The sequence below is a fragment of the Sorex fumeus genome, unplaced genomic scaffold (assembly GCF_029834395.1).
Source record: "Sorex fumeus unplaced genomic scaffold, SorFum_2.1 ptg000047l, whole genome shotgun sequence".
Lineage (NCBI taxonomy): Eukaryota > Metazoa > Chordata > Mammalia > Eulipotyphla > Soricidae > Sorex > Sorex fumeus.
The window spans coordinates 55,369,485-55,387,691 of NW_026606104.1; the positions used below are offsets into that span (position 1 = coordinate 55,369,485).

At 44.0% G+C, this 18,207-nt stretch overlaps 1 protein-coding gene across 3 annotated transcripts in view; it reads left to right on the top strand.

Moving 5' to 3' along the window:
* NFYC (nuclear transcription factor Y subunit gamma) overlaps nt 1-18,207 on the top strand; it is a 71,582-nt gene that overhangs the window by 31,091 nt on the left and 22,284 nt on the right. For all 3 annotated transcript variants that reach the window (XM_056123396.1, XM_056123394.1, XM_056123395.1), the window contains exons 2-3: nt 7,069-7,181; nt 16,707-16,778. In XM_056123396.1, the coding sequence (XP_055979371.1) occupies nt 7,077-7,181; nt 16,707-16,778 (177 nt within the window). In that variant the 5' untranslated portion in view covers nt 7,069-7,076. The remainder of the gene's footprint in view (nt 1-7,068; nt 7,182-16,706; nt 16,779-18,207) is intronic.

Consider the following 18,207-nt stretch of genomic DNA (forward strand, 5'->3'; position numbering starts at 1 on the left):
CTCCTGGCGGTACTTGGGGGACCATATGGGATGGTGGGAATCGAACCTGGGTCAGCCATGTTGGCTGCGTGCGAGGCAAACGCCCTACCCGCTGTGCTATCGCTCCAGCCCCGCTCTCCACTCTTTGAACTGTTTCTCCATCTCTCTAATTTCTTATGTTACGGGTGTATTGTGAAAAAGCTAGCTTCTATTTTTCTTTTTCAGTGTCAGGATTGAACCCAATGCTTCGCTCATGCGAGGCAAGTGCTCTGCTGCTGAACCCACATCCCTCGCCCCAAGAGCCAGCTTCTGAACAAGTGCTGTTATTAAGTATTCTGTTGTTGGGCCAAGGAGAAGGTTCACAGGACTGGAGCTTGTGCCTCGATGCATTGTTCCCATAGAACACAGCCGGAAATGACTCCTGAATGCACACCCAGCCAGGAGTAAGCCCCTGAGCACTGCTGGGTGTGGTCCACATTATATTGTATTCTGTTACATTGTGTATTAAGAATCTTTAAAAGTTGGTTTTGGTTCCTGAGACAGTTAAAAAAGTTGCTGCTTTCAGAACACCAGGATCTCCGGTGGAGATGGGAGGAATCGGAGTTCTTTTCAGAGCTCAGAATAGTGTCTTGTCCCAAGGACGTGGAGCCACGTTGCATAGGAGGTTGCCCATACCCCGAGTCTCCTCTTTAATATAGCGAGATTTCCTAATGCAAGCCACACACTGCTGCTCCAAGCTGATTGAAGTCTGAAGCCTTGAGACATAGTACGACGGGTAGGGTGTTTGTCTTGCAAGGCGCTGACCCAGGTTTGATTTCTAGCAGCCCACATGGTCCCATGTTCCCGAGTCCCAAACCCTCACCAAAAAAAAAGAAGAAGAAAAAAGTTTAGAAGTGTGAGGTGTCCAAGGTGGTATGTTTTTTAAATGGGTTTGGATTAGATTGAGGGAAAATCGTGTTGTTTGATCGCTGGCATCCCCAGGAGGGTAAATCTAGAGCATTTCCATCTTAAGTTCTTTGCTTATTTACCACTAGTTCATTTGTATTAAATGCAATAGTTTAAAGGACTTTAAAATTATTTCATGTTTATAAAAGAGATGGATTATTTCTATGTAATTGTTTCCACATTTCTGAAACTGGACTTTATAAAATATGCTAAAAACACTGTAGCACTGTTGTTCATCCCGTTGCTCATCAAATGCGGGCGGGATACTCTCGGTGGCTTGCCGGGCTCTCCGAGAGGGGCGGAGGAATCAAGCCGGGTCGACCTTGTCGGCTGCGTGCAAGGCGCTGTGCTATCGCTTACCTTCCCCACTGTGCTATCGCTCCAGCCCACGCGAAAAGCAAAGTATTGTAAAGCTGGATTACTTGCTACAGTTGCTAAAGGAATTTGGTTTTTCGGCTGTCTGGGGCAATGGGAGCGAGCTTGGAGGGCTGTGTGAGAAGCCTGCTGGCATTTGTATGATACTGTATGCTTTTGCGTGGTATTTGGTATTTTTAAAGGCCTTCTAGCATATATTTGTCCATTTGTGTGCCACAGTTGCCTGCTTGTGGGCGGATCGAGACCCCAAGAAGTGAAAGAGACTTGCCAAAAGTCATAAACATATGGCAGGCGGTTCAGTCGGTGGAAAGCAAGAACCTCCTGGTCCAATGCAGTTCCTTTCTTATTTAGCCTGTACTTTACTGCCCCCAACTGTTCACGCTGAGTATTCGCGGGTGCTGCCGACCGACCTCAAGACATGCAAAGGGGAAAGAGGCAAAGGCGGAGAGGGAAGAGTGAAGGCACGGAAGGGCAACAGCACTAGAGAATGGCGATGCCCTTAGCATCTTCTCTTTGATGGCCAGAGATGTTGGGAGCAGGTGGATCAGAGTGGCCTTGCAGGTTAAAGGAGTTGATTCACTGGTGTCAGCTCAGATTCGTCGTCTCTCTGAACCCTTTGAATGTGTCTGTTTTAAAATGGAAAGAGAGAGAAAGAGAGGAGAGAATAAGAATGAACAAGCTAAGAATGAAATACCCAGTTTTTGTGTTTCCGTTTCCATTCTTTACTACCGAGTGGCCTTGAGCAAGTAAGTTTAGATGGGATGACTAGAAGCTTTCTTTTCTGTCAGGTTGGGTTAATATTGATCTAGTCACTGAGTTGAGCGAAGGCCCGTCAGTTGAGGGTAACGTATGTGACAGTAGATCGTAAGCGGCAACGTTCTTCAGTTGGTGTCTGTGGAACATTCTTCAGGCTCACATTTCTCACCTCGTGGGCAAATACAAACAACAGGATACTGCACCAGAAGTTGGGCAGAAGTTTGTTCTGAGGGTTTCTGTGTCTCAGCAGGGATCTAAGTAGAATGGGTCTTTGTATTAGGATGCAGTTAAAGTCAGGCTGCAGGCACCATTTCTGTCTGCAGCCCAGGTGGGAATTCTTTCAAGTTTCTTGCCTGTAAAACCAGTTATTCATTATTCTTCCTGCGGGAATTCACTTACTCTGATTAGGTTGGAGGGTCAAAGACATGAATGAATATTTCTAGTCTACTCTAATGGAAGCTGAGCAGGTGAGGAAGCATGGGATAGCTCAGCGATCTTAGGGCATGCTTCTCTGGTGCTCAGTTTCCCCAGCAGTAAGTGAAGGATACTACTTTCTCTGCCACGGAAGAAATAAAATACTTCACAGTGCTCTAGAACTGGATCCTAAATATTATCTGAGACTCCCTCTCCCGCCTCCCCATGGCTTCTTCTTCTTCTTCTTCTTCTTTTTTTTTGTTATTGTTAAACTGCCAGATCATATTTTCAATAACTGAGTCATGGATTTTTTGTTGTAACTCTTACTGTTGTACTATGATTGTTTCAAATCATCCATGTAAAACTTAATTGGCAAAAAGACTATAAGCTAGATTTTGCCTATGAATTCTGATTTCCAGATCCTTGTTTAAACTAAGTTGCCAGTATTTGTGTTTTTTCCCTATCATGCAACATACTGGTAATATTTTTGCTTGGGTCTTTTTTTTGGGGGGGGGGGTATCCTATCCAGAGGTGCTCAGGATCCAGTTTTGGCTCTGTATTCAGAAGTCACTCTTGTGGGTACTTGGAGGACCATATGCAGTGCCTATCTCTCAGGCCTCTAGTATTTCTGTTCTGTGTAGGAGCAGCTTAAGTTGAGCATTGATGAATAAATAAGGACAAAATATGTGAAACAGGTACTTTTTTCTGTTCTTTAGAAATAGACTTTTAAAAGTTCTGTTAACACTTCCTATCATTTTTGTTACTTATACTACTAGTTACTCTGGCTTTATTTTTCCACTAGATAGACTTTAACTATGTGAGGACATGTTAGAAATATTGTTTGTTGTAAATAGGAAGGAAAAGATATTTTTGAAGAAAAAGTCTATGGGACTTTTTTTTGTTGCTGGAAATAAAACACAGTGTCCCACACTTCTTGCACTTTTGGAAACGTGTCTTCATGAGCAGATCTTTAGGGGGAATGATATGCAGTCAATTCCGAACCTGACTTCCAAAATCCTGGTTTGGGAAACAGGGCTCCAGAAGGCCATTATAGTTCATTTTTTTTTTCTTTTTTTTTTTGCGGGGGGGGGGGGGTAATGGTGCCACACCTAGAGATGCTTAGTACTTACTCTGTGCTCTGGGATTGCTCCTGGTAGTGCATGGGGTGCCATAGTGGGGTGCCAGGGATCAAACCTGGACCGGCTGTGTGCAAGGGTAGTGCCCAGCCTGCTATACTATCTCTCCTGCCCCTACTAATTCATTCTTTTAGTAATGAGTACCGTGTAGTAACTTAACCAGTGTGACAAGCTAAGCCCAAGAGCTCAAGTGGTGCAGGGGTTACTTCTGGCTCTGCACTAAGGGATCACTCCTGACAGTGCTCAGGGGGCCAAATGGGATACTGGTGATGGAACCTGGGTTAATTGTGTGCAAGGCAGACACCCCTGCCTGCTATAATTGCTCTGGCCCCCGGCCTCCTCTTGAAGGAAGAGAACTCCCTGCTTTTATTTTTTTTTGTTAATAGATTTATTTATTTTGCTTTTTGTGTTACACCCAGTGATGCTCAGGGGTTACTCCTAGCACTGCACTCAAGAATTACTCCTGGCGGTGCTTGAGGATCATAGGGGGTGCCGGGGATTGAAACCCGGGTCAGCCACATACAAGGCAAACACCCTACCCACTGTTCTGTCACATCAGCCCCTGACTGCTTTTTTAAAGTAGTTATTGGAAACTGCAAAGGTCTCTTCTTTCCTCGAGAAGGATTGAGTAACTGAATATTATAGTGACAGCTGGCTTGTCCAATGTTGTGTGACCTTATTACATTTTCTCATTTCTCTGTAGATTCTCCCATCTTACTAGAAATAAATCGCCTCGTTCTCCAACTTCGCTATTAGACTTTTTCAAACTTTGCAAATCTATCCTGGCAACCTTGTGAGGTTTTGTTTGTTAGTTCTTATTTTGTTCGTAAATTCAAGCGGATTTCTTTTTCTTTCTCCGTAATTTTGTTTTTATTTTCTTTCATTTTGTTTTCTCTTTATGGTTTTGGGCCACAACTGGCTCTGTCCAGGCTTACTCCTGGCTTTGTGCTCAAAGGTCACTTTTGGTGGCGCTCAGAGAGCATTATGCAGTGCTTGGGATTGAACTGGAGATTGGCTCTATGTGGGGCAGGCACTTAACCCCCTTACTATCTCTCCAGTCCACTAGAAAGATTTTTATTTGACCCATATTTAAAGGTTTTGAGTGATTGATCCTATGTTCATTGTCTTGAGTACCTTTTAAGGAGCTATTAATAGTGCCGGGGAGGTAGTGCGGAGGATAGGGTACATATCTTGCATTGCCTGACCTGGGTTCAGTCCCCAGCACCACATGACCTCTTGAACATCACCAGATGGTCACTGGGGATGGTGTTGGTGGTCTCCTTCACCCCCAGACTGGAACTTTATCACATCACCTGGCACTGAACAGTTGGCTTGCTGGTGGGATAAAGACTCACCAAGGAGTGGCCTCTGACCCGTTGAGCACCACTTAAGGAATCCCACCCCTCCACTAAACTATTAATAATGAAAAAGAACTAAGCTTATTTAGACTATTTTTGTTTCTTCTCATAACATCTAAGCATGTTGTAAAGGCCATTTACATATGGTGATAAATCATAATATCATAGGAGCTGAATTTAGAGGACCTTAATTATTTGGGATTTAAGGTTTTATCCAGCTATTCCAACAGTGATTCCTAGGCACGTTTCACTTTAATTCCCAGTGGAAAGTTTGAGATCGTATTGCTTCCTGGTACATGGAGTTCCTGTTGATGTATAGAGCCGCTTATAGGCCTCCAGCACCAGAAATTGGCGCCAAACCTTTCCCATTACATCATCACCCACTAATGTCATTACAACAGACTGAAATCTGCTTTGAAGATTGTATTCTTGTTCTCCTTCCATTCCTTTCCTCTTAGTTCCTTCAGAAAAAATAAAGAAAATCAGATATCGCTCCAACACATTCATGCCAATGTTTTAAAATGGACCAAACATCCTCCTAATCTAGATTTATCAGACGAGTGGGTGACCTTGGTGCATCCACTTGAAGCCTGGAAAGGAGCGTGGTCTTTTCTTGTTTTATTTATTTATTTATTTACTTACTTACTTACTTATATTTTAGGAGCATGTGTTGGTCTTCTTACACCTGGCTTTGGTGCTTTTCTTTTTGTCCTTCTGGGTTAGTTCTTAATGACTTCCAGAGCTCTCCGCCAGCATTCTGTCACTGCCACATTGACCCTTTTCAAATAATTTCCCAGAATAGAAATTCTTAGGACATCGCTATGTTTCTTATTCTTTGTGTTAATTAAATTGTTTCTTGCATTTCAGTATTTGCCAGATAAGCATTTAAACCATCTGGCGCTTTTTGCTTTCCGCCGTACATCTTGTAAGACATTCCAGTGTTACCTACTGTTAGTCCTTGTTCATCTCTTCTCTCTCCATCACAAAGCAGATAATGAAGCACCGATCTGGCCACTTCTTTCTCTCCTAAATTTTAATTCCGTATTGTTTCTCGGCCTGTGTCTAACAAGCAGGCTTCAGTGAGAGAACTGGGAGGTGGCTTCAGTTTAGAGACTGTGTGTCACCTGCACAGTTACTGGCCTGAGCTGCAGTGCTTTGGTGTCCTTTGCGATTTGATGGCATCATCATCGTCATCAGTGTTGACCTGGAAGAAGTGAAATTCCGGTGGCTGTCTCAAAAGAGAGCGGTAGCACAGGAGTAGGGCGTTGGCCTTGCGCGCAGCCAGCCCGGCCGAGCCGGGTTCAATTCCTCCGCCCCCATCGGAGAGCCTGGCAAGCTACCGAGAGTATCTTGCCCGCACGGCAAAGCCTGGCAAGCCCAATATGCCAAACACAGTAACAGGTCTCACAATGGAGACGTTACTGGGCCCACTCAAGCAAATCGATGAACAACGGGAGGACAGTACTTACTTTTTTAAGACTATGGTATTAATTATGGGAGATGCTTAATCTCTCCACTATAGGTTATGGTATGGAGTGTGAGAAGCCATATAGAACTTGGAAAAAAGGTTAGTGAGAATAACATTGAAAATTACAGACTAGACCAGGGCAACAAAGTGCCCCACCTATATACTTGAAGTCCTTTCAATTTATTTATTTATTTTTGCTTTTTGGGGTCACACCCGGCGATGCACAGGGGTCGCTCCTGGCTCTGCACTCAGGAATTATCCCTGGAGGTGCTCAGGGGACCATATGGGATGCTGGGAATCGAACCTGGGTTGGCCACGTGCAAGGCAAACACCCTACCTGCTGTGCTATCACTCCAGCCCCTGAAGTCCTTTCACTTTAGAATTTTAGTTTGGATTTCTGGCAATTCTAGGTTTTCTAGTTGGAGCTCCCTGACAGTCTTTGTGTTATCAGCTGGATAGACCTCTCTTCCATATGTTTTTGTTAAATCTGTGTTTAAAATCTTCTTCAGTATAATTCTGTACCTTCTCAGATCAAAAAATCAGATGAGTAAAACTATCCATAAGGAAAGATATAAATAATCTAGACAGAAAGTCTGACTTTGTTTCTGATGTGTCTCCTGTCTGTGTTTCCTTTCAGTTGTCAGAATGTCTACAGAAGGAGGATTTGGTGGTACTAGCAGCAGTGATGCCCAGCAAAGTTTACAGTCCTTCTGGCCTCGTGTCATGGAAGAAATCCGGAATTTAACAGTGGTAAGGAAAAATGAGATAATAGGAGACTAACACCTATGAATAGCAGAAATAAGGGACAGGAGGATTGCTCCACGGCTTGGAAGCTTGTCTCAAGTGCTGGGAGGGAAAGGCAGCTGGGATAGAGAAGGGACCACTAAGTAAATGATGGTTGGAGGGCTCGCTTGGGATGGGAGATGCGTGCTGAAAGTAGACTATGGACCAAACATGATGACCGCTTAGTACCTGTATTGCAAACCATAACACCCGAAAAGAGAGAGAAAGAGAGAATGAGAGAGGTGGGGGAGGGGGGCAGGGAATGGGATGGGGGTGGCGGGAGGGACACTGGGAACATTGGTGGTGGATAATGGGTACTGGTGGAGAGATGGGTACTCGGACATTGTATGACTAAAACGTAATCCCAAAAGTTTGTAAGTCTCTAACTGTATCTCACGGTGATTCATTAAAATGAATGAATTAATTTTAAAAAAGAAGAGATGAGAAACTTAAGAATGTAAAGCTGGGTCTGAGTGTGAGTACAGGAGGTGGGGCACTTGCCTTGCATGTGTCTGTGGCCGCCACAACTCTGGTTTGATCCATGACCACATATGTCACCTGAGCACTGCTGGGTGTGGTCCCATTGCCCAAACTCCCCCACTGCCCCCCAGTAAAGCATTTTGGGATGAATATCCAATATTTAAAACATTTCTAATCTAAAGCACATTTACGAAGAATTCCTGGCTTTTGGGTGGAAACAATGTTATCTTAGGTCAGGAAACCACCTTAACCAGTTTTTCTATCTCAGTGGTTTTCCTTAGGAACGTGACATAGTGGCTGCTTTGACTTGAAGGTAGTTTAATATGAGACACACCATTTAGAGGATGCAGAAAAACAGTCCCCGCCTTCCTTTAATAGCTATTCCTTGTTTCTTAGGCTGACTTTGTGGCCCTGCCAAATTTCTAAAACCTACTGGACAACGTATTTAACCAAAGTAATCCTTTGTGAAATGAAACTCCTTTCAGGAGTTAAAAAGTATCCCCAGGGCCAGGGAGATAGCTCAGAGGGCTGGTGCACGCTCTGCGAGTGAAGATCCAGGTTTGGTCCCCAGCACTGTGGTCCCTCGGGACCGACAAAACAAACAAAAAACATACCGGTTTTCTCAGGCAGCGTTATCAACAGGTTGGTCCAGAGAATTTATTGTGGTGAGGTGCTGCCTTGTGCGTTGCAGGCTGTTAGCATTCCTGACCTGTCCTCACTGGATACCTGAGGCACTTTTCCTCCAGTCGTGGCAGCCAGAATGTCTTCAGACATGGCAGCTGTCCCCAGGGGGTCAGATTCATTTCCTGTTGTCAACCACTGATGCAGAAGAACACTGTCTAACCCTGGCCCTTGAGGAACTTACAGTCTAGTAATTACAACCAGAATCATTTATTCAGTGAGCGTTTATCAAATATTCATTGAGTCAGTTACAGTGATGAGTCTGAAGCAGAGGAAGGAGTGCCGTAGGAGCAGCAGACACAGTGCCTCTCTAGAAGGTAGGAGGACTGATAAAGTGGACATTTTTTATTGGGTCTTGTAAAATGAGTGAGATGGGAAGGATGCGAGAGACATTTACAGCATAAGCAGGCCCAGAGGAGTGCATCATACGTTTGGAGCAGAGGGTCCCAAACGCACTTGGCTTCCAGCTCCCTTTTCAGACCCCCCCCCCAAAAAAAACCCACTCAGTGCTTCCTAGTGCACCTGCTCCCATCCCCCATCATTCCAGCACCCCCCAGAGATCAGTATGGCCCATTTTGGGAAAATATAGGGGAACAATAGGGTAGCTGGAGGTTCTGCAGTTAGTCTTGTAAGGATTAAGAGTAGGATAGTATATAACGGGCTGGAGCGATAGCACAGCGGGTAGGGCGTCTGCCTTGCACGCAGCCAACATGGCCGACCCGAGTTCGATTCCTCCGCCCCTCTCGGAGAGCCCGGCAAGCTACCGAGAGTATTCGATATGCCAGACACAGTAACAACAAAGTCTCCAATGGAGACGTTACTGGGCCCGCTCGAGCAAATCGATGATCAACGGGAGGGCCTTTACTTTTACTTTACTTAGTATATAACAATACTAGCAGGCCATGAGACAGTTTAGAATTAGAATATTTTCTGAGTGTAGGTCTTGTCCTTGAAAAAATATTCCATTTTGGTGCCATTTTAGCAAATATTACAGGGATTGTTTGTGACATCCTGCTCCACAGATAATGAGTGTTCTGGCAGAGAAGATGTGGATCCCACCCTAATGTAGCACTAATGTTGCAGTTTCTTAGAGCTAGTGCTTTTTAACCTCTGCCGTATAAGATCATATTATTAATTCACTCTGCAGAGACTAATTTAGCCCTGCACTGTGGCTGTGCTTGGTTTCTGGTCCAGTAAGGAACCAAACAGATGAGATCGTTGTACACAAAGAACATGTACTTCTGTGGAGAGAGGCACTGTAAACAGGTGATGAATTAATGGGACAAACAAAATAGCAAATGCCCACTGATTTCAAGGGGAAGCATTCATATTCTGGATTTATCTCCGGGTAATGTAATTTACATCAGTTGTTGAACTTGTCTCAGAATGGTTTGTGTTCAAGGTAGATTTCCACTAGGAAGGCATCATTACTTTCACAGTCTGAAGGTGGTAGTTAATTATACTGTCTCAGATATAAAAGAAAAGGGAGGAAGAAACATTGTCAGTCAAAGCAGGATTTTGTGTGTGTGTGTGTGTGTGTGTGCATTTATGTGTGTAGTTGTTTATATGCAGGGCAGGAATCAAATCCACACACGTAAGCCTCACATATGCCAGGCATATATTTTATTGCTGAGCCCTGTCCCCAGCAATAAAATATATGCCTTGGACATATATGCCAAGGATAAGTTGAGCAGATTTTGGTGCTGGGGTCAGTGTGGTGCAGGATCCTCCCGCGTTGTATCCTGCTATGTTGGCAGTAGGCCAGGTGTAGTAAGCCTGTGTCCAGCTGGAGTGTGGAAACAAAAATCCGGTTCTAGACAAGTAACTGGATAAAGTCTAGAGTTTCGAACTCAGCACTTAGTTTTTCTGTATTTTGTTGAACACTTCCTTTTTTAAAATTGTGGTTTAAAGAAAAATAGAAATGCATAAAAAATTTACTATCTTAACCGTTTAAAAATGTTTCAATAATGTTAAATATATTCACATTGGTATAAAACAAAATCTCTAGGACATCTTCATTTTGCAAAACTAAAATTCTGTACCCATTAAACAACTTCCTCTTCTCCAGCCCCTGGTAACGGCTATTCTACTTTCTGTTTGTATGACTTTGACCACTCATAAGTACCTCATGTAAGTGGAATCTTTACACTTTGTAAGATTTGTTTGTCTTTCTGTGGCAGCCTATTTCACATAGCGTAATGCTTTCAAGGTTCCTTCTTGTTGTAGCATGTTACAGGATTTCTTCCTTTTATGGCTAAATAATAGTCCTTACATGCATGTATATATCACATTTTGTTTATCCAGTCATCTGTCAGGGGGTTAGTGAGTTGTTGCTATACTTCTTGCTGCACTGCATGATACTGTGGTGAATGTAGGTATATCTGTCTCCTCTTTTTGAGGCTCTGACCTTTAATTTTATTCTACTGGGGTCAGTTTTTCCATTTGATTGCCAACAAATCAGGTTATGGCATTGACCAACTTTGAGTAACTGGACAGCTGGTCCAACAGAGATTAAAAGTGGGTTATTTTGAGGAATTCTGGTTTAGTTGTCCTTTATTGTTGTTGTTTTTTTACCATGCCTTGTGGTGTTCAGGGGACCATATGCAGTGCCAGGGATAGAACCTGGCAAGGCAAGTGTCTTAGCAGCTATGCTACCTCTCAGGTAAGTTCAAGTTTTGTGAGTGAAGAATATTGAGAGAAGGCGGAAAATTGTTGTTGTCTTTAATCATTTTCATCATTCTCCCGCTGGTGACTGAGAAGTTGCCTAATGTACTGTGGAAAGGATGTCTACATTTCTACTGTGATAGCTCTTAGGTCATGCTCAGGACAGTATTGAGCAGGTACTATGTACACGCAAAAATATCTTAATGAGCCATATTTTATACTTGAAATTTGATACAAAGCAGCATCAGTGAGAAGCTTGAGTGAGGATGTAATCTAGAGAAACTGTAGGTTTTTTTTTCCTTCCTAAGACTTTTATTTTCTTAAAATCCGTGTTTCGGATATTCCTAATTAAAACTTAGAAGAATGTTGATGAAGTATAGTAGTATAAGGTTGCCCAAAGATTGAACCATTTTGGTCTGAGTTTTTTAAAAGCAAATTATCTTGTTTGGGATGCAGTGGGTGTGTTTGGATCAGACCAGGGTGCTGCAGCTCAAACCAGGTTTACTGCACTCCAGGCGGGCACTGTGGCCCTCCTGTGCTGTCTCTCCTTTGGCCAGCACGCTCTCTCCACCTGGACAGGCTCTGTACTTATTCATCAATTCAGCTGGTCAGCTGAGATGAAAGTTTGTTAAAAGTCTTATGAAAATGATAGGATAGTGGGATAGCTGTTTCTGCTCGGCAGAGCTCTGGGACCAAAAATCAACAGACTTACTGGCATTAACTCCTACCCCCGCTGCTCTGACCGCTTAAAAATTGGGGAAGATAAAGCTAACTTTGTCTTTCAGGTTGCAGGTGGGAAGGCAGTAGTGCTGAATCTTGAAAAGAAAAACCAAACCCATAGCTAACTTATTCTCTACATCCCATTCAGCCTTCAATTAGCTGTAATTGAATGTGTAATCATTTTTTTAAATTGCAGATTCTGTCTTTTCATTTTTTAGCGTCTCAAGATTGTATGATGACATTTTTTAACGCTACAAAATGGGGTCTGGGATGTTGGCACCCTTCCTTTATAGGATGTCGGGGGGCAGCAAGGAGAGGGAAGAGTAGAGCTAGAAATCTTTCATTGCTTTTGCGTCCCTAAGCGATGCTATTGGCAGGTCCAGCTAGATGTCACTTTGGGTAGCAAGGCTTTACAGAACTGGCCCTTAGCCTTCCCTGAAGATCTCACCAGGGACGTTTTCACAAAAATGGGATGCCAGGACTCTAGCCCTAGAGTTCTTGAGGCAGTTATTCTAGGGCTAGAGTCTGGGCGACGGGTTTTCAGAAACTCCCCCAGTTATTTCTTTATTTTTTTTAATAATGGAGGAGTACTGCTATTTGTTCAGCCATTGATTAAGCTGATTGAATTGGCTTGATACCGCACATTACTGTTTTTTTTTTTTTAACTGTATCACCGTGAGAGGGAGTTACAAAGCTTTTATGTTTGGGATTCAGCCACACAGTGATGCAACACCCACCCCTACACCAGTGCCTGTTTTCTACCACCACATCCCAGTCCTCACCCTGCCTCTGTGGCAGCAGTTTCCCCAATATTCTCTCTCTCATTTTGGGCATTGTATTTTGCTCAAAATTTCCCACCACCATTCAGGCATACCTGCCTGGGGCAGACGCTAGATTATTTATTTTCTATTGCTCGTTTTGAATATCACGAGAATTTGCACAGCCTCGATTGTAAATGTAAATTTCTAGATTATAAATGGTTGGGTTCCAGAAACATCTCTGTATGGCACTAATTCATTTTGGGATTCAGTTGGGAGTCTCTGGGCCAGGGCTGTGGGTGTGCTAAGATGGTGCCCGGAGGCAAACTGTGGGCGTGACAGCCAGTCGACTGGGTGGGCCGGACTCGGGAGAAGCTCTTCCCGCACATGCTTGTGGAAACTCTTGGTCGCCAGGGTTCCATCTGGAGTGGGCGCCCCCAGAGAGGGTTAGAGAACCCCTAACATGAGAGGTTCACGCTCTGACTTTGCCACAGCGCCTGACTGGGTAAGCCTAGACAAGATATTTTGGTATTCGAAATTCCAGATAGTCCTTGGCGCAGCCGGATACCCATTGTCTTTTCTGGGGCTCTCAACACTCATTGAGCAAATTTGGAACTTTTGGAAGATTGGCAGTAGCAGTTTTTGTTTGTTTTTTGTTTGTTCATTTGTTTTTTGCTTTGGGGCTGTTGTGATCAGGGCCCATTCCTGGCTCTGCCCTTGAGAGTGGGGGTCGCTCCTGGCTGTCAGATGGAAGCATTTGCAATGCACTTGTGGTCAGGAGCACAAGAATGTTCCCAGAGAGAATCTGCTCTTCTGTCTTGCTGGTTCTCCTCCCAACCCCGAGATTAGGAAGAAAAGGACAATTTGTGTTACTTATTACATCAATTGTACAGTTGCCTGTGACAAGGGGAGCATTGAAGTGAATGCCAGTTAGTGGACCTCGCCCTGCTGATGAAGGGCTCCCTCCCCAATAACCCTTATCATAAACCCTCGTGTGGGTCAAGAAACCTTGGAGGAGATCACAAAGAACCAGACTGTTGTCAGATACATCTGAAGAGCCACTTTTCACATAATTCCCCATAAGATCTCAAGGTTTAGGGGATCATAAAAAAAACTGTTTCTCACAAAAACAGTTGGCTGGGATGAGATCTAGATCATTTTTCCACAATGTTCTGCCTCAGTTTACACCTCATTTTTGTTTTTGGGCCACACCCAGCAGTGCTCGGGGGTTCCTCCTGGCTCTGCACTTAGGAATCAATCCTGGTGGTGCTCAGGGATCAAACCCAGATTGATCACATGCCCTAGAGTAGTGTTGCTCCGACTCCTCCATTTTGCACTTTTTTTTTCTTGCTTTTTGGGTCACAGCCGGTGATGCAAAGGGGTTGCTCTTGGCTTTTGCACTCAAGAATTACTCCTGGTGGTGCTCAGGGGACCATATGGGATGCTGGGAATTGAACCTGGGTCATCCGTGTGCAAGGCAAACGCCCTACCCGCTGTACTGTCACTCCAGCCCCATTTTGCACTTCTTTATGATGTGAATAGGATCATCTCTGTATCCTTGACACTGTCTTGTTGCTTTTTGTTTAAAAAGTGTTCAGGAGTAATTCCTGAGTGTAGAGCCAGGAGGAATCCCTGCACATGGCTGGTTTTTTTGTGACACAAAAGGGAAAAAAAAAAGATTTAAATTTTAGAAGTAAAAAGTGTTTCAGTGGTTACTGCGGGTAGTGTGCCCCAAACCAAAATAAATAAAAAGCAATCTCATGAAATTCTAAATGTGAGGGGTTTTTTGTTTGTTTTTTGTTTCCATGTTAAGGAAGGAGGTCTTTTTGTCAGCTTGAGCCATCAAACAACTGTCTTGTGGAGTTCTGTGAGTGACCACACCGTGTGAGAGGGCAGTTGGAGGGGAGTGCGTCTACGGTCACCACTCATGCTGTGTGCAGCTTCCTGGGAAGCTTACCAAAGGAGTTAGAATCTCTGAGGGTCCATTTTGGCGGTTTCCTTTAGAATCATCATTTTGTGTGATATGTCACACAAGACGGAAGACAAGTGATTGATTTCTGTGGTTAAATGTTTTTAAATTCCTTTCGGGAATTCCCTTTTCTGCTGCTAGAGGAATGTACTCGGGTAATACAGCTAAAACTCTTATAGGCCTTTTTTTTTTAATGTCTCATTTTCTTCCCTCCGTTCGAGTATCTTGATACTCTCCCAACAAGCCGCTCTAGACACACTTAGATGTAAGCCCCTTGGTGTGACATTTGCCAGCTGCTGTCACTCGTGCCAACACCTTCCCTCCCCCCAGTGCCAGCTGGTCATTTCCCTTAAGTTCCATGGATTTTGACATTCCCATTCTGGTAAAGGGGATTTAAATGTTCTCGTGTTAATTTCATTAATTTCACAATTAAATGACATACTGTTCCAAGGTAAAAATAGGCCTGAATCCTATTGTGGTAGGTACCTTGCATTTGCTGTTAGTTGAGGTGCATGGATAAGTTAAGGAGAAGCAAAAATAAGTATAGAAGGACTACGATCTGCTACTTTTGGTGAAGTTCTAATAAAGCTGATTTCTTTTTTTTTTTACTTTTTTTGGGGTCCCACCTGGCGATGTACAGGAGTTACTCCTGGCATTGCACTCAGGAGTCACTCCTGGCGTTGCTCAGGGGACCATATGGGGTGCTGGGAATCGAACCCGGGTCAGCCGCGTGCAAGGCAAACGCCCTACCCTCTGTGCTATCTCTCCAGCTCCCTAAAGCTGATTTCTATACCTCTTTCACTTCATGGTTAGTTTTAGAAGAGATTTCATGGAAAATGTTGAAAGCTAATTTAGAAAAGGAAAAGTTTGAAAAATTGGTGATGGGAGTTTGTAGAGGTTAATGGTAATAGCCAAGTGGTTTGTTGGGTTTGTGTCCATGTTTTGGTGTACATTTGTTCTTCTTGTGCAATCAAAAAAATGGATTCAAGAAGACGTCTGCGTTCTTTGACAAATAGTTGAAGATTTAAAAAAAATTATTTTGAGGGGGTTTTGGGCTACACTTGGTGGTGCTTAAAGTCTTTTCCTGGGTCTGCCTAGGAATCACTCCTGGCGATGTCTGGGATCATGGTGGTATCAAGGATTGAGCCAGAGTCAGTCCTGTGCAAGGCAAACTCCTAAACTGTAGCTCTGGTATCTCTCAGGCCCCATATGGCTGAGGTTTTCCTGCTGGTCTTGGAAAAGAAAGCTCATGGTGCATGGTAGTTGCACGTGGTCTCAAATATTAAGGAGTCCTTCCATAATACGATTATGCAACCCAGGTGAGCAGTGTTGGGTTGGGTGTGTTGCATTTCAGACCACTTGAGACTAAATCATTTGGCACCTTGTTTCCGTAGAAACTTTGCTGATTTTAGCTAATCTGTGCCTTTGTACCTTTCTCTTCTGAAACCCGAAATTGATTTTTATTTCTAGAATTGCATCCACCATTGGGAATGTCTTTAAGTACCAATAGTTAGCAAAATATAACAACAAAGGGCTGAAAACACAAGCAGTTGAGTAGTGCTAGTCAAAAGCCCTCTTCTAAATTTTAGCCACAGTGAAGTTTTGTTTTAAAATGTGCCAGCATTGTTCCTGAAGAGCAGCTGATAATCCTCCCCACCACCTTCTCCAAACTCCCTCCGCCCCAACCCCCACTCCAAAGCAGAATTCGGAGGCAAGGCCTTGGCTGCAGTGGGAGGATAGGAGGGATCTGCTCCCTTATTTCTGGTGGCCGGTTCATGCAAAGGGCAGCATTGGGGTTCTGAAGAGAGTGGTGGGTCGTGGTTGTCCCATTGATGAGGGGCTGCTGCACTGGCACGTGCCTTGCAGTCCCTGAGGGGAAGGGCCTGACCTTCTAATCCGTGAGAGGAGTGCCCCCGAGCCAGGCTCTCCTTTTCTGCACCGTACAGATTGGCAAACTTTCTTGCGCTGGGTAGGTATTGTTCTCGGTGCGTGGCTGTATTGTAAAGAATCCGATTTTGTGCTCTGGTTTACTTTTTGTGGGGACAGTCAGAAGCAGCCCAGATTCTGGAGCATGTTAAGTTCCTCATTCCGTCCGTACCTCTATCTTCATTGTTTTTTCTGGAATGAGAGACCAAAAGCCAATCAGGGTTTTCTGCTGCCTGTTTCGTGCTCTTGGTCGTTCCCACCCACCACTCACACCTCGCTTGTTGTCCGTTGCAGAAAGATTTTCGGGTACAGGAACTCCCACTGGCTCGTATTAAGAAGATTATGAAACTGGACGAAGATGTAAAGGTGAATCACGTTCATATCTATTACTCATATTAAAGCGAAGGAATAAGTTATTGTTTATTTCTGTAATGTTCAACGTCTAAACAAAAGCAAAATGACATTCTTATCTGTTGCTTTGAAAGCTTTCAAAATCTGTTATTTGTTAAGTGACCTAAAATTGAAGCTTTTGTTATTCTGTGATACTTCTCTGAAAATTAGGACTATCCTATTTTCCAGGTGTTAAAAAGATGCTGAGTATTTGCTTTTCAAACCACCCAAGTCTTTTTCGGGGTGGGGGGTGGGGGGGTACTAGGGATTGAGCCCTGAGCTTGACATGTACAAGAATTGCACTCTACACTGAGCCACAGCCCGTCTTCCCCACACCCCAGTCTTTATAAATTCATGTAATCAAGTCAATTAGGACAGTGCTGTCTCCTTAACATCTTAAAACAACCTCTAATTTATTGTACTCTAAGAAATGTGTAATATTGATGTTGCACCTGTTCCACATTTTCAACCACCACGTTATTTTACTGAATTTTACTCACAAGAGGGTTTAGCTAGAGGGTTTAGAACATTTCTCTGTTCTTTGGGGTTCACCTCCCAGTCACTGTCACTGTCACTGTCACTGTCGTCCTGTTGTTCATCGATTTTTCTCAAGCGGGTCCAGTAACGTCTCCATTGGAGACTTTGTTGTTACTGTGTTTGGCATATCGAATACGTCACAGGGAGCTTGCCAGGCTCTGCCGTGCGGGCGAGATACTCTCGGTAGCTTGCTGGGCTCTCCGAGACGGGCGGAGGAATCGAACTCGGGTTGGCCATGTTGGCTGCGTGCAAGGTAAACACCCTACCCGCTGTGTTATCGCTCCAGCCCACCACCTCCCAGTATGAATATAAAATAAAAGGAACAACTGTCTTTCCTTATCACTAAAAAGTCTCTTATATTTATATAGAAAATCAACAGTTTTCAGCAATCTTCCCTTTTATTAGGTTCTATGTTTCCCATAGCACAGATAACACGAGAATTGCTCGTTTCATTTCAAAGAATCAGAAATGGAAACAAAGAAAGATTGAATGACTCCCTCAGAGTAGGAAAACCACGAACTCAGCCCTCATCTGATTTCTCAATTCCAGAGTTCTTTCCAGAGCTCTTTCCTGCATAAGCTACCTCCCACCAGGTTCAGTGCCTTTTTGTGTGTGTTTTGTTTTGTTTCTCCTTTTTTTTGGGTCACACCCAGCGATGCACAGCGGTTACTCCTGGCTCATGCACTCAGGAATTTCTTCTGGCAGTGCTCGGGGTACCATATGGGATGCTGGAATTGAACCCTGGTCGGCCACGTGCAAGGGAAACGCCCTACCCGCTGTGCTATCGCTCCAGCCCTCAGTGCCCTGTTTGAATAAGAACTTGAACTCTGAAATATTCATGGCAAGGCCGCCTCCATTACTCGAGCAC